The 26,208-nt window shown below is 40.5% G+C and overlaps 1 protein-coding gene across 1 annotated transcript; it reads right to left on the bottom strand.

Moving 5' to 3' along the window:
• Window positions 1-2,494: 2,494 nt before the first annotated feature.
• PSMC2 (proteasome 26S subunit, ATPase 2) lies at window positions 2,495-26,114 on the bottom strand. Its single transcript, XM_033958827.1, has 12 exons — window positions 25,894-26,114; window positions 23,437-23,474; window positions 21,047-21,128; window positions 17,201-17,300; window positions 14,514-14,645; window positions 12,449-12,521; window positions 11,035-11,130; window positions 8,722-8,886; window positions 7,061-7,148; window positions 3,621-3,823; window positions 2,820-2,916; window positions 2,495-2,723 (listed from the first exon to the last, which is right to left on the bottom strand). The coding sequence occupies exons 1-12, from the start codon at window positions 25,967-25,969 to the stop codon at window positions 2,566-2,568; spliced, it is 1,308 nt and encodes a 435-aa protein (XP_033814718.1). The 5' UTR covers window positions 25,970-26,114; the 3' UTR covers window positions 2,495-2,565.
• Between the last annotated feature and the right edge of the window lie 94 nt (window positions 26,115-26,208).

Raw genomic sequence — 26,208 nt, 5'->3', positions numbered from 1 at the left:
TGCCTGCGCTAAAAACCGCTATCGTGGTTTAGTAAAAAGAGCTGGGGTATATTTGTCTATTTTTGTATAGTTGTTACATTGCATAAAGGCATTTGCCGTGAGCTCTTTGAAAACCCCCGGAATATAAATAATTAACATTTTCTCTGCTTACAGTGTGATTTGTTAAATTTTATTATTGGTAGATCATTTTGACTTAGTCATTTTAAAAGTAGCTTGCAAGCCCAAAAAGTGTGGGCACCCCTGCCTTAAAGGGAACATTGCTCAGAACTATAAAATGAGTATGCAGTTCTTCAAGACTTATTTTACAGCCATCAAAGTTTCCATTCTAAGAAAGATGCTGGTCTGTTTTTCTCCCATTTTGAGCTTCTCATTTGATCAATACTAAGTTAGTTTATTTTATAAATTATGAACTGATGTCTACAAAAGATACTTCTCCCCCACCTAACTGGTTTGTGCTGGAATTTATACCAGCATGAAATGTAAGAATGCTTGAAGACTTGTCTTCAAAAATAAGGTTTCATATTACTTTTATAAAGTTGACTGTAAGAGAATATTGGTTTAAATATTTTGATGTATTTTTGTCAAAATCTATTTTTAAAAATACCTATTTACGTGCTCTGTGCTGAATGTACATTCTTTTAGTAAGCTGTAATTATGCATCTAACATCAGCCTAAATGTCAATCTTTCTTTTTGTTATAGAGTTTTGAAAGTCTAAAATAAAACATTTTGCTACGCAGTATGTTTCTTGTTTGAGATTTGAACATTTTGCAAGGTGGTTTTAGAAGGGTGAGGTGCCAGTTACACATGGAAAAAGTTGATTTACGCTTGTGATTTTAGAACAGCTGCTGTTCATGCAGTATGCGGCAGCAGGTACAGATTTAAAGGGGTTCTCATTTGAGGAAGGTCTAAGCGTAACAGTAATATACACATTCTGTGGGGGAAAAAAAATTCCCCATCAGGGTGTAGACATAGAGCAATTGCTTGCTTGGATCTGGGTTTGGAAGAGTGAACGAAGCAGCACTGTTTACACATCATGTAGTCAAAAACCATACCAAAATCCAAAACCTAGGAGTTTGATAATGCATTCCCTTAACTGGCTCGCAACAAATATTTAGGACCAAAAGGGTGATTCTATAAACTAGGCACTCTGAGTGTGTAAAAGGTGTGCAATACTGGCCCTTCTGTATGAGTTTCAGCAGGGTTACTAACATGGGGCTTAGTGCACCAAAAATGGCTCACTGAAGCATATACTAAGGTGTCCTGTGGTACTTTTTCTGCTTGTATGGGCTAAGCATGCTTTAAGTATTTTAAATAAAATATTTTTGGAGAGTACATGTACAAGCGCTAATAAAACGCATGCTTACATTAGTACACACAACCTAATCAACGTGGGAGCATTTGGCACCTCCTAAACTGCAGGCGCTAAGTGCTCCCTTTTTGATTTTTTTTGCAAGTTTTGTGCATTAATGGAAAAATTAGCATGGGATTTGCAAAAAGAAAAATAATCATTAGCAATCGTGTTATCAGTCAAGTGCTTATCCAGGTCCCACAGAAACATAAAAGAGCTCAGCCTTATCAAAGGGCTCGTGTACAAAGATAAACCAGTTCACCTTCGTATTTATCTTGTCTGGAGTTGTGCTGTTCAGTTTAAAAAAGTCAATGCTTTTCTAATTGTTCTAATGTTGGGGCTTCTGCAAGCCCCATTTATCAAGTTGGGCAAGATGTGTACAATAACAACAATAAACCTAAGTCCCAGAAACAGAAGCCAGGGGTTCATCTTTGAAATATAGAATCAGAGAAAAATGAAGGCAGATAAAGACCATATGGCCCATCAGTCTGCCTAACTATGCCTTCTACTATCCCCTGCCCTGTACCTTAAAAGTTGGGAGCAGGAGGTACCGAAAAAAACCTGCTACTCAGAACGCAAGCACAGTACAGGGTAAAGCTTTGGATTCTTGCCCAGAAATAGCTAAGAAGAAAAAAAATTAAAAATTTAAATTGAATCTGGTTGGGCAGACTGGATGGACCATTCGGGTCTTTATCTGCCGTCATCTACTATGTTACTATGTTATTATGTAACCAGATGTACTTACAACCCTCCCTGACAGCCCATGCAAGAAAATGAAAAAAAGGGAAGGAATTATTCTAAAATTATAAAATACCCTGTATATAGTTCATGTTCTGCAATTTAAGTAGCAGCTTTTATTTTCAAAATAAGCCAAAGTCCATTACATGAGCCCCTCTCTAAAAAGCATCTTAGACCAAGAGGATAAACTTTGAACTATTAATTAAAAGCAAGTGGTTCCCCTTACAAGCCCCCCTCACCCCCCCCCCAAAAAAAAAAAAAAAGATCAGGTGAACAGCACATTACACAAAGCCTGGACAGTTACAGTAGTATAACTGTAGTTTCTACCCTCAGGTACTATATAGTTTGGCTTTGTTTCTAGACACTCTTTGTCAGATCAATGATAGAATCTGCATTTTTACTACACATTACAACCAACTGTCCTTTATTGACAACACCGTAAATGAACACAGGGACACAGTCTTCTTTTTCTTGCTCATTAGTTGTAGGTCATGTAGCGGGGTGTAGCACTGAATTTCGCATACGATTTGATAACTTTGTTCACAGCTTCCAGAAAGTCTTTTTCAGTTGCTACCTTTCGGCGGGCTCTAATAGCGAACATCCCTGCCTCCGTGCAGACACTGCGGATCTCAGCACCTGTTCGATAGAGCCCAATCAAACAGCAAGCATATTAGATCTTAGCACCCTAAACCCTGACACTTCCAAAATGCAACATCTTTGCCTGTAGCTCACCTGTGCTGTTGGGACATAGTCGAGCTAACAGTTCAAATCTTATATCCCTTTCCACACTCATGGAACGAGCATGAATCTTAAATATGTGAGTGCGACCCTAAAGGTGAAAATAAACAGCTCCATGTTATGACACACTTTAAATCTTTCAAAAAGAGAAATATTTACAATATGCCTTAAATTCAAACTGCTGGCTAAAAAAACAAACACATTTTTGCCTTAGCCTTAACTGATTTATCAAATACTCACTAAACATTTAGATTTTACATAAAAGTCATTTTATGAATTTTGTAGATTTCCAGGTCTGAATGGCTTATAAAAACTAGGTTTAAAGCCATTTCTGTGATTCTGGGTTCGCTGTGCAACTGGACCAACTTTCCAAGGTTCTATAGAGCTTGGCCGAGATCTACATGCTCCTGCAACTGTTCCGAGAAGCTTCACAAGAGAGGAAGGCAACCAGATGTGTAAATACCCAGAAGTCCCCCCTCTAGAGAAAATAATTTTTACATTAAACATTCTTCTCAAGATGGAAGTTATATTAGAGAAGGGGAGAGAAGTTATTACTCACACACACACACTATTAGCTCACCTTTTCTACATTAGAATGCATCTTTCCAAATTAGTTTGTCTCTTTTACGAGTAAACCCTAGTCATCCCTATACTGCAACTGCCTTATGTCTCTTCCCCATCTTGCTGCCCACAACCAGCTTACTCCTTAGTACTCTGCAAGGGTTTCTGTATGATCAGACTAGCTGTGTAAATCATTCCACACTAAAGATCATATAATAGGGACTTAGAACTCACCTCTAGATCAGGTAAACTGAATTCAATCTTTCTGTCCAGCCGTCCAGGCCTCATTAGTGCTGGGTCCAAGGTGTCAGGTCTGTTGGTTGCCATCAACACTTTAATATTACCTCTGGGGTCAAAGCCATCCAGCTGGTTAATGAGCTCCAGCATTGTGCGCTGTACTTCATTGTCACCTCCAGCACCATCATCAAAGCGAGCCCCTGCAAAAGTGGAAATCATCACACCCTGTATCGCATTGTCTGAAAACCTGAATGAGTGCATTTGATATCGCAGTCTATTCATATTCTTAATGTGGTGAAATCAGTTAGCTTAGTGGGGTTTAAAAAAGGATTGGATAATTTCCTAAAAGAGAAGTCCATAGGCCATTTTAAGATGGCTTGGGAAAATTCACTGCTTATTGCCAGGATAAGCAGCATAAAATCTGTTGTACTACTTGGGATCTACAGTAGATAAGTGCTTGGGACCTGGATTGGCTATTGTGGAAACAGGATACTAGGCTTAATGGACCTTTAGTCTGTTCCAATATGGTAATTCTTATGTTCTTATATTGAATGAAAATAACTATTTTTTATTGAAAAGGTTTTAAATTGTTCACTTTTACTGAAAAAAAAAGTAATTAAATATATAGTAACATAGTAGATGACGGCAGATAAAGACCCGAATAGTCCATCTAGTCTGCCCAACCTGATGCCCTCCCCAGCCCATCCGCAACCAAACGGCCATACACAAACAAGGATTATCCTAGCATATTTTCTCCTAATTAAACCCTTCTGTTCCAACTGTATCACAGTGCTTCTCTATATCTGAGCCGAGCACTGGCTCTCCCTAGATTGGTAAATTCAAAGTCTAATGCTGGCTCTTGACCTAGAGCTATCATCCCTGCTCAGCATGCACACTTGGCCTCATGGACTAGGCAAAGAGCTCTCCAGAACTGCAGCTGGTCTGTTGTCTCAAGATATCACCACATTTATTGGGCTATAAGTTGGGAGGGGGGAGTGCAGAGGGGAACACACTGCCTGCTGACTCCCTTATGAAGCTCAACAAATGAAGAACAGATTCCTTAAAGGAGATTTATAGCAAACTGTCAAAAATATTATTTCAGTCTATACATAATTAAAGTATAAAATATGCTGCCCGAGAATGTGCTCAACTTATAATTATAGCTCAGGGTAAAAAAGGTTTGCATACTTTTTTTTTTTAATCTTTATTCATTTTCAAATCAAACAATAAGTGCATAAAAATGTATCATCAAAATAATTTCAATATAGCACTCATGCTCAATTAAAATATGCAATATTATACAACAATATTATAATATCTCATATTTAATTACATCCCAAATCCACCCTCCCCCCTTGAGTGTGCTAGATAAAACTAAGAAAGAAAAGAAAAGGAACAGAAAAGAAATGATGTCTATTCATCACAATATTTTTCCAATGGCCCCCATATCTTTATAAAGTTATTATATATGTCCCTTTTTGTACTGCTATTACTCTTTCCATCTTAAAAATATGGCACACGAATTCCACCAGAATGTATAATTAAGATTCTTATGATTTTTCCAATTGTTGGTAATATATTGAATGGCTACCCCTGTCATAACTAATAAAAGTTTGTTATGTGACGAAATTTGACTCTTTTTTCTCATAGCCATTCCAAATAAAACAGTATCATATGAGAGCGCAACATGGTTTTCCAATAAAGAATTTACTTGAGTCCAAATTGAATCCCAAAATGACTTAATGAAGGGACAATAATAAAGTTGATGATCTAATGTCCCTGGTACTTTTTTTAAGATTACAGGTCTGCTAATCATCGGTTAGCCAGACAGTCGCTTCTGGAAATGAGTTTAACACTGAATGGGTTTTTCTCTTCTGGGATATGCCAGTACTTCCACGTGACCCAGACTGGCCACCATTGGAGATATTTTCTGTGATTCTACAAAGTAACTCTTAAGTTCCTGTCCCACTCAGAAAACCCAACAAGCCACCAAGAATGGTTCATTCAGAATTTATAGCCACCAAAATTTGATATTAAAGCCCCAATTAAGTCCAGCACTTTCACTCACAATTACCTCCTCAATCACGTGCTGGATATTATTATTATTAGAAAGAAAGTTGGGGCCGAAGATGAAAAGCCATGTAATTCTTCCCACTTGAAGTTTTTGCTAGGCGGTGGAGTGGTGGGTTTGAGGCCGGTTTACTAAAATAAAATAATAATATCCAGCACGTGATTGAGGAGCCATTCAGAATTTATGCACATGCAGGACTATCGTAAAAGCTGCCACAGAACATATATGGCAAAATACACATACAGTAAAGTCCACTCTTCAGAGGCACTCTCAACTCTGTCACCCCTGAGTCTCATGAGATCAGTGAGCTATGGTCTCTTAGGCCAATCTGGTGCCAACACCACTACTAGCCAGGATGTGATGTCACCCTCTGCAAGATGTGGCCCAATAGGCCACACAGGGGAAACAAATACCAACTAAAGGCCATAGATGGAGCAATGTACTTAGACCTGCTGCTCCCTGCTCTTTCTATCAAAAGAAGGATCATGGAAGCTTGGCATTATGACATGTCACCTCTCCTGGATAAAAAGGCATCCTGTGATAACTCCTGTTCCCCAAGGTCCAGGAAATCTGCTTGCATATTCTGGGAGCCTGAAATATACACTGCCAGCAATGAACATAAGAAAAGCCTTACTAGGTCAGACCAATGGTCCATATCCCGTCTTCACGGAAATCAATCCAAGTTACAAGTACCTGACAGAAACTCAAATAGTAGGATAGCCAAGCAGGAGAAATGGGAGATCTCTAATTTTAAAGCGATTATAATCGTCTACCATATGACATAAACTGAATCATAGTAAGAAATTTTTTTTAAAACATCAAATATTCAAACGGATCATTGTTTAAATAAAGGCCACTATCTCAATCAAAAAATATGCTCATCATAAAAACTATCAAAACTATTTTATAGAACAATTTCTCATTAATAAGCACCAAGTAAGGAGGAGAAGCATCATAATCTCGATTGGAAAGGGATCATAGGGCCTCTTATAGCTCCTGCTATTGCAGTACCCACTTCACAGATCCTCATCAATATAATCATATGCTTCTTCCTCCACCTTCCTAATACATAGATTTTATTTCAAATGTATTTGAAAAAATACCACACTTGGGAGTTTTCAAGAAGTAACAGCGCTGGGGTCTTGGAGACCAGATAAGTGAAACCTTACACCTTACACGTTATTAAGTCCTTTACTATTGAGGAAAGATTTTCACATTTAGAAGATATCAAGTAGTGCGGTATTTTTTTCAAATATATTTAAAAGGTTTTACACCCAATGTTGCCACTGCTGTTGAAATAAAGGCCTATAAACTAGGATTTCTAAATAATCAGATCACATGACCTCCGTTAACTACTTTCACATACCTCCAATGGCGTCAATCTCATCAAAAAAAATCAGACAAGCCTTTTTGGTTCGGGCCATTTCAAAAAGTTCACGGACCATTCGAGCTCCCTACAAAGAAAATTAGACATTAATACTAGCAATCAAAAGGACTAATGCAGGAATAACACACAGCACAAAACTCTACAATCCAGTCCTTTCCCTCACAGATCCTTGGTGTGTATCCCATGCTTTCTTTAATTCAGTTGCTGTCTTTCGCTCCCCTACCCTTCTTTAAAGAAATAGTCCTATAGGTCAGTGTTCTTCAACCACCGGTCCATGGACCGGTGCCGGTCCACAGAAATTTCCTGCCGGTCCACAGGGCTGGCATGTGCATCAGGCCCAAAACTGTGTTCTTCAACTGCCGGTCCGCGGTGCGATCGATGCGTTGATAATAAGATTATATTGTGTGCATGTATGAAAAATGAATGGAAAAAATAGTGCTACAATTAGGACTATGGGGGCAGGGTCTGGGGTGGAGATTGGGTAGAGATGGGCAGGGTCTGGCCCACGACTTAGCCCAATGTTCTTCAACCGCCGGTCTGCGGATCGATGCCGGTCCACAAAATAATTATTTTATTTCTGCCGGTCCATAGGTGTAAAAAGGTTGAAGAACACTGCTATAGGTCATTCCCAGGTCTACCCCCTTTCACCCCTATCCAAATGACCCCCTGGTTCTAGAGCTTTCTTTCTGCTGAAAGGGACCCACCTCTTGTGCATTTATCCATAAAACAATTGTACTAGCAGAAAAGAAATACTTTATTTATCCATAACCCTACTCCCCACTGCCCTCCAACCCAGCCAGCTGATTAACCGTTCCCCTTAACTGTACCCAAGACATCCTTTTTGTCTTGTCTGTTTAGATTGTAAGCTCTTTCGAGCAGGGACTGTCTTCTTTGTGACTCTGTACAGCGCTGCATACTTCTGGTAGCGCTATAGAAATGATTAATAGTAGCAGTAGTTTATTTTGCAACACTATAATTCTCCTGCTCACTATAATTCTCCTGCTCACTATTAATTTATTGTTCCTGTCTATTACACAAATTCTAGATGATACAAAGCATCTGTTCACTCAAGATGGCAGTTTTAAAGATACATCTGAACATAGGAGTACAGTAAACCCCCCGCGAATTCACAGTTTGCAAATTGCAGACTCAGTAATTCGCAGTATTTTCTGGCCGCCTCTTCCTAGTACTAAAGTCATGGTTACACCAAACAGGAGCTACTTTGACAGCTATCTGGCATATCAAAGCAGCTCCTGTTTGGTGTAACCATGAGTTTAGTACCAGGAAGAGGCGGTCGGAAAATGTGCCCGGCTTCATAAGTACAATTTAAGCACCTGCCAGAGCCCCAGCTGCCCTCCCCTGCCTTCAATCAGCTGAAAAACTGTTTTTTTTAAATTCACGGGTGTTCCTGGAATGGAACCCCCGTGAATTTTGGGGGAGTACTGTATATTAGACAGAAATGTTCTTATCCCTTTCACTCAGCAACAATTTTGTGCTTCTGAGCTTAATAATGCTTCTTAGATGATTTCTTTACTGTTTCAGAACTAAGTGCAATATTTAAACAGAAAGATCTGCAAGCAATCTGAAATGTTCTTTCACCAAACACACACATCATTCCTGCTGTTTCACACAGAATTTACCTCTCCCACATATTTCTGCACCAGCTCGGATCCAATCACTCGGATGAAGCAGGCATCCGTTCTATTGGCCACAGCACGGGCACAGAGAGTTTTCCCTGTGCCTGGGGGACCAAAAAGCAGCACACCTTTGGGGGGTTCAATGCCAAGGTTAACAAACCGTTCTGGCTACAGACAAAAAACACAAAAATTATACTCGCCATCATATTGCACCTAGAAATGTTCCAAGAACTAAGAGTTCTAAGTTAAACAGGTAGTAAATAAATGGAGCATTTATGTCATATCTAATCATTTTCTTTCCTTTAGTTCAGACCAATCTTGTGTCTGTTGACCAGTGGATGGAGACAAAAAAAGAAAGCAGTTTGAGTCGCTCTTTAAAGGTATTGTGCAGCCATGAAATGCATAGCATATCGAATAGCCAAAGCAGGCACTTCTATGTCCCCCAAGAAAAACAATGCTGTAAATTATGGTCTGACTCAGAACAGCCCACCACTGATTTTTTTCTTCTTAAAAGTATTAATTTTGTAACTTTATCCCTTTATTCCTCACATATTCAATTTTGTCTGTATGTTTGTTCATCTAATCCATTATAACTAAATTTTAAAGTGTATGTTAAATTGTATGTGTATTTTATACTTTACTGTAACTCGCTTAGCAAATTATAGATAAGCGATTATCAAATTTAAATAAACTTGAACTTGATTTAATACAGCAGTTTCCTGTTCATCACAAAATGAGCAGATTCCAAGAAAAGGCACTGCTAAAAAGAGCTATGTCAAAGAACCAAGGACAGCAAGGCTTGCAACTGAGTTGGCTCACCAGAAGGAAGGCTCACCAGAAGGAAGAAATAAAAGTTGCCAGGTACCCACCCCCCCCCCCCCCCGGACCATCCCCCCTCCCCCTACCCAAAGGCAGGAGGGATGCCCACTCCATCCTGCCACTGGATGCTCCCTCGAACCTTCCCCCCCACCAGTACCTTTATCTGAAGACAGCAGAAGGGAGGCTCGTTCCCAAAGCTCCAAGGCCCACCGATCCAAAATGGTGGGCTTTCCCCTCATCAGTGCATCATGTGATGTACAGGGAGGGGCCTATGGCCCTGATTGGCTCAGATGACTAAGGCCCCTCCCAAGGGGTGGGTCCTTAGGTATCTGAGCCAATCAGGGCCTTGGGCTCCTCCTTCTGTATCATGATTAACACATGGTAATATTATTATTGCTCATTATCTGCCATAGGTTGCAATCTATGCAACAGATCCTGCAGCAGATAATTGACAAACTGCCACATTTTATACAGGTCACAGAAGTAGGAATTGAGACATGCAACTCAGCGTGTCTCAAGTTTGACCATATTTGTAGAACAGAATCTGCTGGCGTAGAGCCTGTTCTGAAATACAGGAGAAATGGAGGTTTATGTGCCATGGGTGTATTGAAAAATAAACATATTTAAAAAATTGACAGGTTCAAAGCCAGCACATAACTAATTATATTTGCAACCTCAGAAACATAACCAACTATTACCCCGACAATGACCAATTTCTTTTGCCAGTTTGGAATTTGGGGGACAAAACCTACTGGGTAGTTAAAAGGGGCAATCCCTCCAATGGAATGCATTAAATCCTAAGCAAGTGTAATTCCTGATGTCGATCTTTCAGAACAATGAGATGTAATCCCTTTCTGAACTGGGAAATAAATGTCTATGAACTTGCCATGACCCTCCTTACCATTTGCATGGATTTGAGTTTGATGAGTGCATATCCCAGCTTTTGTAAAACAGGGACTTAGAAATTTATGCAAGATAAACATTTAAGTGCCAGTTTATGCATGTAACAAATGCAAATAGGTCTTGCAAAAATATGGCCAGTATATTTATGTTTAGTAAACTCATTATACTTCCTTTTTAATTAAATATAACAAAGCAGTTCACAAATGTATTAGCGCATACTGTTATTAATGACCCTCTTATGTATTCCCTTGAGCATACAATCTTTATAAAATGCGCTGAACTTAAAACATGCACGAATTCATCGGATTTGTTTAACTGTCATGGTTAAAATAATGGCACAAGAGAGTATATGGTGATGTCATTTGGCATGAAGTTGCCCTTCAGTCTGCTGGATGAAGATTCAAAATGTCACGCGATACATTCTGATAGCCTGATCTGTCTGCCCATTTAAACCTAAGGTTTGGACCAGATGTACTAGCATTTTACCCCCACAAACACAAAGTAAAAAGAAGAAGATTTTAGTACATGCGACTCTTTTAGATAATCAATACTAATCAATCAGAAGGGTAGATTGTGACAAATCCAAAAACTTACATGAAGAAGAGGAGTTTCAACCACCTCCCTCAGCTTTTCAATCTGCTCTTTACAACCTCCAACATCACTGTATGTGACATCTGGCTTCTCCTCCACCTGAAAGGAAAGCATGAGTTTTCTTATCATTCAGAGTGATCACAGATAAAATTACCTTCTTGATGAAGACTGACCATTTCTATTTTGTCACAGTGGTTTTTTTCCTGCTTTTTTACACCAACAGCTTAATCAGAACAAGGACTGAGATTTGATACTATGAGCCTTAATCCACAGCAATCCAGGAATTGTTTCCAATATTTTTTATCCTTATACTTCATCCTAATGTACCTGTGTCGGGTTATTGCAACAACAGTCCTGGGGGACCAATGCTCAAACCTAACTCCAGCACTAAAAGGAGAATAACACCAGGTTTGCATGCATTTTATAGGCCAAATGTTCTAATTGTTTCAGCATATGCACTGAAGAGGTTAGAGAGTTTGGAAAAGAGAGTTAGAGAGTTTGGAAAAGAGGGGAGATATGAGTGGTACGGGTACAAGTGAATCAACTTTTTACTCCATCAAAAATTACAAAGACTAGGGGACACTCAATAAAGTAACAGGGAAAATCAATAGAAGGAAATATTTTTCACTTATAGAATAGTTAGGTTCTGTAACGCATTGCCAGAGATTGTGGTAAGAGCAGTTAATGGAGCTGCTTTTAAGAAAGGTTTGGACAATTTTCTAGAGGAAAAGTCCATAGTCTGTAATGAGACAGACATGGGGGAAACCACTGCTTGCCCTGGATCAGTAACATGGAATGTTGCTACTTTTTGGGGTTTTGCCAGGTACTAGTGACCTGGATTGGCTACTGTGAGGACAGGCTACTGGGTTAGATGGACCATTAGTCTGAGCCATTAAGGCTATTCTTATGCTTTATGTTATGTTCTTATAAAGCACAAATTAAAACAACTCAGACATTTATGTTTCTAGTTTATTAAACTAGCTAATGTGCTACTGCTCAAACTGCTTATAAGTAGAGTGTATTAAAAAAAAAAAAAAAAAGATATAAGAAACAACAGGTCAGTCCTTGTAATTCTTCAAATGAATTTAAAAGTCACTTTATTTAGAGCTAGATTTGTAAAGTAAGCTAACACCATTAACAAGTGTTATCAGTAAAATTGGTCTTGCTGCATAATAACGGACCTGCTGTAAACAGCAAATGTTACTGAGTGTTAGCATGCAGTAGCACCTTTTAGTAATCTAATACTAAATACGAAAACAGATCCTATAAAAACCATAACCATAATATTTAATTCCATTCCAAGCATATTTGCAAGGTCATAGAATTGAATATATCAGATACTGAGTTATTCAAGACATTTCATTTCCCAACATCAGTTTAAATACAAAAAACAACTGAGCGAAAAAAAGCAATTTACCTGCATCATTGTAACTGTTGGATCAATCTTGGGAGGCAAAGGGATGTGGATTTGATACTTGTTTCTATCCACACTAGAACCGAACAGAGTCAAATATTAGGGCAGAGTCAAATATTAGGGCAGCTGTCTGCAAGTAAGCCTTGTACATGGCTAACATAAAATCAGGGGCAAAACCCCCTGGAGGCAAAACAGCATGCACTGCTGGTGAAAAAGAAACACCAGAGACCTGTTCCTGTCATTCTAAAACACGAGGGAGGTCACCTGAGGCTAAAACTAGAAAAAAGCAGGCAGAAAAATTTTTATGTCGGCACAGCTAAGGTCTGAATGGGCCTAACCGCTAAAGAAAAACAGCCAGCAAAAATTAGCTGCTACAGTAAGGGAATCCCCAGCACTATTGGCGGTAAGGGAAACTCGATTTTCCAAACGCTGGTGGATGTGATGGCTGGTGCATCCCCCCATGTCGGCGGTAGGAGAAGCCCAGGCCTCTCCACCGCCGATGGCAGTGTTTAAAATGCTGCCTTTTCCTTGTCGTGTAACTTGTGGATTACTACTAAAAATAACTTTTTCATATAGCAGAGAGGGATATTAAAAATTGATCAGTCCTGGGTGTCAAATGTACTAGGTACACCACTGAATAATCTCACTAGTCTCTTCTATAGCTTAGGCCAGTGTTTCTCAACTCGGTCCTAGAGTACCCTCTCTTGCCAGACATGTTTTCATGAAATCCACAATGAATATGCATAAACTCGATTTACATACACTGCCTCCATTATATGCAAATTTCTTTCATGCATATTCATTGTTGATATCCTGATAACCTGGGGGCAAGGGGGTACTCCAGGACCGAGTTGAAAAACAGGGGCTTAGGCAATTACAAGCTCCTAGAAGTGCAGTAGGATGTTTGATATCTGTCTTCAATGCTCTTTAAGGGATGAGACCACGATCTGAGAAACTCTGAAAATCAAAGTTTGTTAATGCATAATTAGGAAGGTTTCTCTTCTAGCTTATTTACACATACACCTTTATAGTTTGCTTAGCACATAGATGCTCATGGCAGCTTCCAAAAATTAAAGGACACAAACATGAAACAACCCCACACTAACCCCTTGCACCTCACCTCATAAAAAACCCTACTCACTACGCCTCCCTAAATGAGCATTCAAGTCTTTAAAATGGAACAAAACTCTGGAACCAGTAAAGAGCAGCAATTGACACACAGTTCCTCACCAACCTTGCTACATGCAATCCTTGTTCTCTATGGAAGCTGATGCAATTAACCAAAACCAGTTTGACTGCTACATTTTGTAGAACTTGCAACCTAGAAAAAAAATTTTTTTTAGACCTCCCCCCCTCAACTGAAGTAATCTAAGTGCAATTTGTCAGATTGAAAACTAAATTGTAAAAGATTTTTCTTACCACCAGACCTTCATATGGTTCCATAGTTAAATGTGGTATCAACTACCACTCCCAAGATAATAGAGCTGGTTAAGGTTATCCACAGAATACTGGTCTTCCCGTAAATTAATTTTAGTCCATTATTTTGCATCCATTCTTAAATATGAACAAAATCAATTCCACTTTTATTCTGGTTTTACTGTACAATTTATTTGATTCATTTGAACATTTCATGATGTCACTAATAACTGATAAAGCTGCCTTTCCATTTTACACTGGGTTTTACTAAACAGCGCTAGAGGTTTTTAGTGTGGGCTGGTGAGGTAAATGCTTCAACACTCACAGAATTCCTGAGCATTGGAGCATATACCTCATCATCCTGAGCTAAAAACCTCTAGCACCGTTTAGTAAAAGGAGCCCGTAACCCGGTGCTTCATTATTTCTTGAGCATCAGAGGTCACACTTAGAAATATAAAATGCAAGGTCTTTCATATACAAAAGTATTTTGAAAGGACAGTTCTTCTATCTTGTGGCAGGGTTATTTGGACTTTCCTGTTCATATATCACGTTCAATGTAGAACTATTGTTAACAGTACTGAAGTAACTACTGACATGTTCCAAGAGTTGGATAACCCAGAAATACACATCAAAACATATCACATTTCCTTACCCAACTCTCATTCCCTCCTCAATATCAGTGGGGGCAACCTGATCACTGAGATCCACCACGAACTTGGCAAATTGCTTAACATTGATGATATATTTGGGATCTTCAGAATCAGCATTGATGATCTTTGTACACCTAAAAACACAATGTCAAACATTTTTAAAACATTAAGAGCAGCACTTTAGAAACACCATACAAATCAGAATTGAGATGTCCAGGTTAGAACATCTAAAATACTAGCAGAACTTGAGAAAAGGATCTGACAACTTACAGCCTGTTCTAAAATGCAGTGAGAAATGAACGATTATGTGCTGGCTACGTACAGCAGGAGCATATATATTAGAAATAAACGACTAAAATATCAATGGGTCGTAAAGATCCTACGAACAGCCATACTGGGTCAGACCAATGATCCATATAGTCCAGTTTCCTGTTTCCAACAGTGGCCAATCCAGGTCACACACAGTACCTGGCAGAAACCCAAATAGTAGCAACATTCCATGCTACCAATCCAGGGCACAAAGTGACTTCCCCCACAAGCACATAAATGTTTATATTGGATGGCCACTTATCCCTCTCAGTCTACATCTCACAAGTAGCCTCCACCTCCTTCTATTACCTACAACAATTCTAAAGAATTAGACCTTACCTCCCCAAACCCGACTCATTCACGCCTATGTACTCTCAAGACTTGACTACTGCAACTCTATTCAATGTATCACCACAAAGGAACTCAAACGGCTCCAGTGGGTCCAAAATGCAGCCTCAACTGCTGCAACCCTCGCCGGCTCTCCAAGTAGAACATTGGCTACCTATCAGGAAACGCTGCATTTTCAACGCTCTAATAATCGCTCACAAAAGATTACACAACATAACCCCTACATACATAGCTTCTAAACTACAACAGTATACCCCTAATCGCCCCCTCCGCTCAGCTGCGGAAAGACGACTGTGCATCCCTCAGGGAAAATCCCCCCAGATGGAAACTGCCCGGAAACGCTCATATAGTCATTTCATCCTTCAACTCTGGAACCAGTTGCCTGATCAGATAAGATCTCCGAACTCACTGATGACATTCCGAAGAGCAGTGAAGACCCTCCTTTTCAGTTAAACAGACTCCAACAGACTGCCCCCCCCCCCCCCACTTTCTGTATCCCTCCTTTCAGCCCCTTAGTCTCTGTGAAATTTCAATATTTTTCCCCCTATGTATCCACTACCCTATGACCAGTCATGACCTTCGCTTTTGTAAAATGTCTGCACTGTGAATGTCCTTATGTAACCCGTTCTGAGCTTCGGGGAGGACAGGCTAGAAAGCAAATCAAATCAATAAATAAATATATTGGACATTTTAGAAATATGTATATTTATTTTTCCCAAAGCCGTCACAGCGCTTGTATTCTTTGCCAGTTTCACTTTTTATTTTTTTTTTTTGGGGGGGGGGAGGAAGAGGAGACATTATCCACCAAAATGCAATTCTAACACCCATGGAGAAATACAATCTTATCCATATTACATGAAAGAATTTATCTACTTGCACTTCCATAATTAAGTTGGAGTTTTAGGATCACTCCTAGGTTTAGGATATTGGCCATTCAGAAAGGAAATTTTAAGAAGTTTCAGGAGATTTGGGAGCCATTAGCAAAATATTGTAACGTTTAAATAGTGTTTTTCCCTTTAAATATGCACATCCGGGTGGGGGGTGGGAATTTTGAATAACTGATAAGGGGCAATGTATAGATATTGTGATTGTTTAGGGGGGAGGGGGATATAATTCTGAAATGGATAAGAATATTAAGTGTGGAATTTGGATGTAAAATGTTTGTATTTACTGTGACACTTATTGTAAGTATTGAAAATAATAAAAAATTGGGGAAAAAAAGGAATTAGACTCAGCCTAACAGTCCCTCCAATAATGAGATCTCAAAAGATAGAAGATTTATGGAGGGAATAAATTTATGTATTTACGATGATAACTGAAGGAAATTAAAGTGTTCTGTAAAAGTTTAAAATGATGTAATGTTGTGCACTTGTTGTAAGATGAAAAACGAATAAAGAATTTAAAAAAAAAAAAAGATAGAAGATTTAGCCTATCCTTCAAAGACTCATCCAAATCTTTCAAAATTCTGTTACACTATTAGTGCCAACAGGTCTTTCAACAACAAATTCCATAGCTAATTCTGCTTGACACCTATTAATTGGAAACATTTCCATGGATGTGGCTTATCCAGAGCTTCTTCCCACAGATATGGGACCATTGCAGAGAAAAATCAGCAAAAGAGAAGCAGTGGCAATAGGTAAATCCTGTTTGTCAACTCCCTCTGCCACATACAGGAGATTCTGCAAGCCAGGTTGGGGGGAAGGGACAAGATAGGTACTAAAAGACTTTGCCATGACTTGTAGCAATAACAGTGGCTCTTGCCCATCCCATCCCAATGTTTCATTATATTAAGTTATGTAGCCAATAGAAAAATATTGTATCACATTGGTTAGGATACACTGTTCTATTAGAAACATTTCTAGTACAATTTCAGTGGCAAATTATATTTACAATGATACTAAAATCATAAAATAAGAAGTTCTTTAATGATCACAACATAAATATATCTTAAGCAGGAGGGCAGTAAACCTACAACTGAAACCATAAAATAAAAACACTACTCAGTGATGGGTTAGTGAAATTAATTGCATACCTTGCAACTTGCAGTGGCTGTTCGCTTTGTAGGGTCTGCTTATCTGCAGCCAAATCCCAAAGTGCTGGAGGGGCCAGTCCAGTATCTGACTCTTTAATACCTTACCAATACAAAACAGGACAGTAAATTCACATAACACAGAAAGAGAATACATCATGTGTAATTAATAAAGGAGATCTATCAGAGTACAAGGGAGATCTTGTGATATGAAAGTAACTACAAGAAAATGGCACAGCTACTTTTTATCCTACTTTGTGAAGTGTGAAAAGTGTGTGTGTGTTTAACCTTTCTGGACTGCAAACACACATACACTCCCAGAAAGTAGACTCTGACCAGTCAATATTCAAAATGCCGAATATTCAGTGGCACTTAACCACTTAGCACCACTGAATATTCTGAGCCAAAACCAGCTAACCTATGGACATTCCGGGATGGAGCCAATATTTAGTCCCAAACATGATTCGGCCTCCAAGACTTCTTCCACCACCCGGATCTCCATTACTTGTATCCTGGCTGCTTTCTGAGGCCTCTCCACTGGGGAGTCTTTGAAAAAATCTTGAGGCGGATGAAAAATATTCAAGCTTGTACCCCTCTCAAATGATGTCTAGCACCTGTTGGTCTGTGCAAATCTGTTGCCAGCCTCCCAATACTCTGCAAGTCTCCCAACTATACAAGAAAAATCAGAGGGATTTGGCATCATTGGGACTTTTTGGGATTGGATACCGAATGGGCACCTGATGTGGGGTTTCATCCAGAAGCACCAAACCTCTGCCTATGACCTCTGTGAAGAATTCTCCAAAGACTGCCAAAGCCACCTGTAGCCTCGAAAGGAACATGACGTGACCCATTACACCTGACCCATTACACCTGTCCATTACACTGGTCATAAGGTCATCTAGCCCTTTGCCAAAAAGCATCTGGATCATTAAAGGACAGCTTGCTCAAAATGGCTTTTGAAGCCAAATCTCCCACCCATTGTCTGATCCGAAGCATCCTGTATGTGGAAATAGAGTAGTCAGACACTTTACTCATGACTCTAAACATGTCACACACAGTGTCTGCAACATAATCCACCCCAGAAAGAACCATCTGGGGGTAGGCACTCGCCTCCAAAGCCAGAGCCTGGCTGCTGGAAATCAAGAGCCTGGGATACAGCTTGGACATCACCCTAGCCCCTCGCAAGGGCCCTGCTGGCATCTCACAAATGTTCAGTCAGCCTCATAGTGATTTCAGGATGTGAAGAAAAAAATGTGGACTCGGTCTTGGAGCTGCTCAGCAGTGAGCGCTGTGTCACGGCAGTTTGTGGAACCTTTAAATCCAGTTCCCACAGAGAGACTGCAGTGATTTCATTTAAGTTAGATGGCTTGAAGAGCCTGTACAATGTCAGATCCTCTCCCTAGTCTAGGGCTGCTACAGCCTCCTGGATGTCCTCACCCCCATGAGAACCTATGTCTTACAGAACAAGCACATCTGGAGAGAAGAGGCATAGATTCAAAGCCCCAATTGTCCCTATTCTTCTCTGACTGGACCTCAGGCTCCTTTTTCTTGTAAAAGTGCCAAGATTCTGCAGGGATAAACTCTCCTGTGTGCTAACTAGCACAGCCACAGCTGGGCCAGGAGACTGTTTGTACTTCACATAGGCCTCGTACATGAGGGCCACAAAATTAGTCAAAAACCTGATCTGAGTCCTCAGAGGACCTCTTTAGGACTCCCTCAGGTGATCTCACTGTAAGGGTGGCATCCATGCACTTTCGCTTTACTGGCAGCACAGAATTGATAGTAGAGGGCTCTAGGGGGAATTTTTGTCCCATTTCTCAAGCTTTCTGAGACTCTGGAGGGTCCCGGGGGGGCTAAGCCCAATGCTCCTGCCCCTCTCCCCCCCTTGCACACCCTGACACACCTTGTATGGATGCTCTTCATGCACTCATCAAGTGCAAAGTTAGAATGATACAGTAATTAAACCACCCGTGGTGTCCGTCCTGACTGATTCTAGACCCAAACGAGGTATTTTCAGGCAAGGAGAAGCTTTTAAAATCAAATCAGGAAATCCAAGATTGCCACCGTGAAAGTGATTCTGGTGCCAAAAATGATCCAGGGGAGCTATAAAACCAGACAAAAAATGTACAAAAAATAAATCCAGGATTTTAAAGGAAGGGAATCCTCAAGAAACCCGAGAAACTCCTCAAAACCCCCAATTTAACTCCACCCCGATGCCTCTCATAGATAGGCTAGCAATAGGCTGTACTCACTGTACTGCCATGTGCTATGCTTGCATCAGCTCACACTGTAGCTGGATAAAGGAAAAGCTTTTTCTGCCTCAGACAAGCAAGCAGAATATTCAGGGGCTCATCTCTTCGGACTGCCTTTTACATAGGCTGAACCAGCTTGAAATCCTCTATCCCTTTAGTCTCTGATTCTTCCGGTGAGGGGATGCAGCTTGACATCTACAAGGTCTCCCAACCAGCATGGAGCCCAAAAACAGCCTGTGCTCATGCGCTTCAAACGAAACCAGATGAGCACACTCCCGGGGGGGGGTGACCCATGAGCCAATCCAAGTGTTAAGGCAGGCAGGTGACAAACAGGTGCCATGCAGGAAGGGTGATCCACCCAGCTAGAGACCTCAGAACCCCTGAGTCTGTAGCTTCCCCTAGGCAGAGCTAACCCAGGATTAATGAGAGGCTCTAAAGTCTTAAAAAAAAAAAAAAATCAAATAATACCCCAAAACAATAAATATTAAGCAGAACAGATGGAAAAAAACAATAAATATTAAGCAGAACAGATTCAGAATCTCGGAGAGAGCGAGACCAGAAGGCTTTGAGCATGTGCAAATGCTCAAAGCCCAGACCAGCCCAGCACAGGGAAGAGGGAGGATCTCCCTCGCAACGCCCAGCCCAGCCCAGCCCAGCCCAGGCGAGGGAGGATCTTTGGGCACTGGCACATCCTGTGCATTGGTGCTGGTGCCGGTGCCCAATCGGGTAAGCGATGTCTTTGCGGTGCAGGGGGGATGATGCCGGTCCGCAGGGGGGATGCCGGATCGCAATGAGAAAAATAAAAATTGTATAATGCGCTCACACATATAACGCGCATGGTTATACTCGGTTTGTAAAATCGGGTATAACGCACGCGTTATATGCATGAAAATACGGTAGGTCTGAATTCCAAGATTACAAGCCCCTATATGCCATGGGGTAAACACAAGACTGGATTTCCTTGTTTTGCAGAACCAGCTGGTCACCAAGGAAGGATGCGCTTTCCTTTTACATCCTTATTACACTATTAATATGCTCGGATAGGACTGCCACGTGACTCTGTGATGTTAGGACAAGCTGCTCCAGTTCTGGTTTACCCATGACAGAATATGTTTATTTTATTAAAATACCATTTAGTTTTGACATCCTGGTCTAGTTCCTGCCCAGTGAATCAGCATGAAGATGCTGGGGAGAGACACTGCCTTCTCAAATGGGAAAAGGAGTCTGGGCTATCACACTACTTTTATCTTCATTTGATATATCACCTTTCTTCCAAAAATTTCAAGGCAGTTTACACTGCATAGGAATGCCTACAGGTAAAATTCAGGATGCCCACATACCAGGTTCCAAAGCCCAATCTGGTACCCCCTACTGAGAACTATCAGTGCCACGGCTAAATTATAGCAGCAGGTTAGAAATCACAGGAAAATCACATGTAACTCGTAAATAAATCCCCACAGCACCTCAGCTTCGGTGCTGTCCTGTCATAAGGATCAGAAGATGGAAGCTTAAATGTGGAAGACAAATATGGAAGACAAATATGGAAAAATTAAATCTGTACTAATGTAACTAAATATTACACTTGATAAGAGCATACCAGTAAGTTCATTGATTTTCTTAAGTAGCTGCTGAATATCATCTTCCACCTGTTTGATTTGCCTAGAGTATGTGCTTTGCCCCTGAAACAGAAAGTAGAAATCTAATAAACAAAAATTACTTCTGAGGGAACTCTGTATAAGTCTGCAAGCTACACTTATCAATTTAATACAACTACTGATTAGTAATTTATTTAAAACTTAGACAGAAATGTCCTTATTCATTAAATGAAATTTTTTAAAGTTTTTAGTTCATATTTTTCCCAGGAGCACAGTAACAGGATTTCTGGCTTTCAACAATCCACCGAGTCCAAGGGGAGCTTTGAGCTGCAGGTAGTGCCAATACTTTTGCAATACATTAGTAATAATTGTAGTATTTGTTGCTACAGATGTCAGCAGTTTGGGGAGGGAGGGTCAATTCTGTTTAGAGATCCTCTTGTGGTCCAAAGATTGAGAAATGAAGATCCCTAACCAAAAGGAATTATAGTGCATACACTTCCTCCACTAGCTCACCACCCCTTCAACTCTTTTGCCTCCTCCTCACCTCACCCTCAGCACATCTCCCCATACACACTAAAGCTGCCCAGTTCAGGAAAAAAAATTTTGATTCGATTCAGCCTATTGAATCAATTTTTCGATTCGATTTTCCTGCCCAAGTGGGTGTTTTTTTTCAAACATCCTAGTGGGATTATTTTATAGCCTCTTCACCTCCTTTGCCCTCTCCTACCCACACAGGCGCTGTGGTGTAAACAAAATAAACGAACAAAAAATAATTTTCCTCTCTCTGTTAAATCCTAGCTCACGTTCACGATCTAACACCACCTCTGGCAGGATACACATTTCAAATCTGACATATTGTAATCACAAAATAGAAAATAAAATTATTTTTTCTACCTTTTGTTGTCTGGTCATTATTAAAGCATTTTGGTCCCAGGCTCTGGTTGTCTTCTGATAACTCGCTTGCCAGGGTCTCCTGCCCATTTGTCATTTTCGTCTTTCTCCGTGCTAACCATCCATCTTCCATCTTTGTCCTCCCCTTCTGTTTCCCTTCCCTCCCCCGGAGGTCTGGCATCTTTCCTTTTTATCATCTCCATCCCCAGATCCACCTTTTCTCAACTACCCTTTCATCCTTCATCTCTCCCTCCTTCCCCACCATCCCAGGGACCACCATCTTTTCCTTTCTCTTCCCAACTACCCTCCTATCCAGTATCTCCATCTCTCGAGTCCAACTTCTCTCCCTTTCTGTTCTTTCCATCCCTAAATCACATTTTCCACCATCTCTCTCCTTCTCCTCCGTTTTTAGACCCATTATTTCTTTCCACCAAATGTCATATTCACGTCTCTTTGAACCCCCTTTCCTTCCCTCCCTCCATGTACTTCTACACAGGGCTCCCCTCCCCAAAGGCCTGTCTCCCCCTGAAGGCCTGCACCCCACCCCTGAAAGCCTGCACTACCCCCCTGAAGGCCTGTTACCCATGAAGGCCTGCACCCCCAATGAAGGCCTGTTACCCCTGAAGGCCTGCACTACCTCCATGAAGGCTTGTCCCCCCACCCCTGAAGGCCTGCCCCCCCGAAGGCCTGTCCCTCCTGAAGGTCTGCCTATCCCCTGGAAGGCCTGCGTGTCCCCCCCCCCCCGACCTCCCGCACATCCATTTACCTAATGCCAGCAGCAGAGCAGCCTGCAGAGAGAATCGCCAGTACTTTAGCGATCCTTGCAGGTTGCCATAGGCCTCTGGAGCTGTCTTCCCTCTGCTGTGGTCCCACCCCTCCTCTGAGGCAGGATCGCAGCAGAAGGAAGACAGCTGCATTATGAAACATATTTTGACCTTAATATTAATCTGGAGTTCTCTATACTCCCCAAATAAAAGTCTCATTCACCTATAAGCAGACGCCTATGGTACACCTAAGTGCCGCCTAAGTTGCGTCTACTTAACTCTCGCCTACCTAGCGCCCAGCTCACGCTCAAAAGTGGACCTGGTTTTGCAACACCTACATTTTAGGCGTTAGATAGATGCGTTCGGGTGCTAAGCAGCATGCAATTCTGTAAAAGGACGTCTAAATCAAAACCATTCCACGCCAAACCATTAGACACAGCTTTTTCCAATGGGCGTCCATGAAATTGTGGACATCTATTTGTAGAATTATGTCCAGCATTTGGGCGTCTAAGTTCCAATTAATGCTTGTTAAGTCATTATCCACTTTATTTGGATGCCTAAAATTAGACGTCCTTTACAGAATCTGGCTGCTAGTCTATTACAACAGGGAAAAAAAGTTCACAGAAAATGGCAAATGAAAGGTCATGATTACAAACTCTCACAATGTTGTGCATCATCAGAGCACCTAAATTTTATATCAAAATGTGAAATGTTTATTCAAAAATGTAAATACTTACATAAGTTTTCAACAAAGCAATATCCCCTTCATCCAATGCTGCAATTAAATATTTGTAAAAAAAACACATATATTAGAGATCTTCAGATATGTCAAACTAGTTTCAGTTGCTGCAAAAATAAAAAAGGGTATTGAACTAAGGAAAGTTTGTTTCTTTTTTTTTTTTGTCCAAGATAACACATCACACTAACAACAGATGACAATGAATAACTACACATGTTGATATACTTGTGGAGGGGTAGCCTAATGTTATTATTGAGATGATTTGGGGAAATCCACTGCTTATTCCTAGGATAAGCAGCATAAAATCTGTGTACTACTTGGGATCTTGCTAGATATTTGGGACTTGGGTTGGCCACTGTTGGAAACAGGATACTTGGTTTGATGGACCTTTGGTCTGTCCCAGTATTGCAATTCTTATATTACTGCAGTAGGCCAAGAACTAACAGAACCAAGTTCAATTTGCAATATAACTCCTTGTGATTCTGAACAAGTTAATTAACCCTCTCTATTGCCCCAAGTACAAAAAAAAAGAAGGATTGTGAATGTGAACCCACTAGGGATGGAAAATTTACCTGAATATACTGCCTTTGCTTTATGTTGAAATATATTTATTCAATATCAAAGTGCACCCAAACATGAATAACAAAATAAAACAGGTTTCTTGAAATTTGCACAATAAACAACCCCCCCACCCCCCCATCGCCCATATTACCCTACACAGCAAAGAATGTGAGCCTGCAAAACAATTACTACTCCAAGTCAGACATTCAAAAGTCTACTCCGGGCATGAGGAGTAAGGTCCATCCAAAAATGTTCCCAAATCAGCTGAAATCAACGTCCCGGACCCCCATCCAGATATGTAAAGTGTCTACGCTCCAAGGAGGCTTGGATGATCATCAAAGACCTCCAATGACTATACGTCGGAAGGTCAGTTGACAGCCAACTGGTCAAAATGGCTTTTTTCCCAACAGCAACACTCTGGCAATAAAACCTGACATTCCTTTAGGTTTGGGAGACGTTATCTGGTAAAATCCTAAAAGTGCTCTGGGCGTGGGCAGCTAACGCCTCCCCCATAAGGAAGTCGTATAGTGTCCCAAACTAGTCCAGAATTGCTGGATACATGGGCAGGATCAAAACATATGGCCCAGAGTAGCCTGACTGCCTTTGCTTTATATATGAAATGTATGACCAACACCCACAGAATAGGCCATAGTGAAACTTGTTCATTGACCTAATGCAGCAAGATTTAGACCACAAAAGTTAATGAAAAGAGGACTTACTACAATTATATAGTCCACTGCAGATAAAGATGAATAGATTGTAAGCTCTGATAAACAGGGGCTATCTTTTACATGCTTACTGTATGTATAATACTGCACACTTTTAGAAGTGCTATAGAAACATGGAAGCTAGCTCTGTGAGTGTTTTGAGCACTCTTGATCAGAACACTCTTTGACTGTGCCCATAGGATCCAACTTTTCAAAATGATTGGGGGTGCTAAACCTAATGTTTGTTCAAGATTGGGGGGTACTCCAGCACTCACAGCATCGATACCTATGAATGTGTCCAGGGAGGGGTAATTTTCATTGGGTTTAACGCCTTCAATCATTATGAAAATGTTTAGAAATAATAAGTAGTAGTAAAAATCTACTGCTATCTTAATACCACAAACCTTATATTTTAATTGGGAAACAAAAGTGTCAAAAACTAAAAGAAAAGAGAATATTGCTACAGGAAAAGCAATTGTTTAAGCTTAAGAATAGCATTAAACAGGCTGTTTTAACTAGAAGGAAGAGCCTATAAAATGCTAGTATTTTACTGCAATAGATTCATCTATTGTTGCTGGCATCAAGGAGCATTTCCAACATTTAACAGACTTTTTTTTCCCTATTCATTCACTACACAGTGCTCTCTTCTACACCCACTAGAGAATGATACAGGGACAAAGATTTTCCCTGTCCCCATGTCATTCTCTAGTTTTACGTTACAATTTACGAAATGTTAAACTTTATGCTTATATGAGAGTTAATCAAGTGTGTATCTTTAAGTTCATATGAGTTTAATTGCTACGCTTGTTGTAACATTAAAAAATGAATAAAGAATTTTTTTATTTTTTTTTTAAAGAGACATTCTCTAGTTTACAATTTATGAAAACCAGAAAGGGTCTCTCTTTGTACAATGCCAGGTGCTGAGAGGAGCACTAAAAGTGAATCTAAGAAACCAAGATCATCTCCAACGTACTCTAACAAATAGGGTGAAGTTCATTCTTGTCAAAATTAACCCATTTTGAAATATCATGCTGACCACTCCACTATCCTCAGCAGTATCAATAAAATAACTAGAAAGCAGATACTAATTCGCAATTTCCAGACCACAGTAAGAAAAACTGCATGTTTTACTGCCTGGAATTTAAACGCAGTTGGGTCCTATAATAATCTTTTCCCTTCTCCCTCACCGCGGATTGGTTGGTCCTCCTTCTTCTCCTCCTCCTTCTTGGTCTTCCGCTGGTCCGCTCCAAGGTAGTCGGGCATGATGCCGCCAAAAAAATCCCGGTTAATACCGACGGAAAACAAGGCAAGACCTCGGAGGTTACTCAGCAACTTGGATCGACTTCCGGTGACCTGCCGGACGTACGCAGTAGAAAGGCGACATCGCACGCGCTCGCTAGCAGCTGCAAGTGCGAGTCTCTGTGCGTCCGCGAGCTACGTTGGGATTCCGTTACCATGGAAACCCAAAGACAATTACAGGGATATCAACCAACAGGCTGACT

Source organism: Geotrypetes seraphini, chromosome 9 (assembly GCF_902459505.1).
Source record: "Geotrypetes seraphini chromosome 9, aGeoSer1.1, whole genome shotgun sequence".
Lineage (NCBI taxonomy): Eukaryota > Metazoa > Chordata > Amphibia > Gymnophiona > Dermophiidae > Geotrypetes > Geotrypetes seraphini.
This window is presented reverse-complemented; position numbering and strand designations above follow the sequence as displayed.

What these genes read in the sequence shown, in the direction of transcription:
- PSMC2 (XM_033958827.1), bottom strand. Translation starts at nt 25,969, where the DNA reads ATGCCCGACTACCTTGGAGCGGACCAGCGGAAGACCAAGAAGGAGGAG. An exon ending in GAGGAGGGAATGAGAGTTGG is followed by an intron (nt 12,522 to 14,513) that starts GTAAGGAAATGT and finishes GTTCGGTTCTAG; the next exon opens with TGTGGATAGAAACAAGTATC. An exon ending in TGAGATTGACGCCATTGGAG is followed by an intron (nt 3,824 to 7,060) that starts GTATGTGAAAGT and finishes CCACTTTTGCAG; the next exon opens with GGGCTCGCTTTGATGATGGT.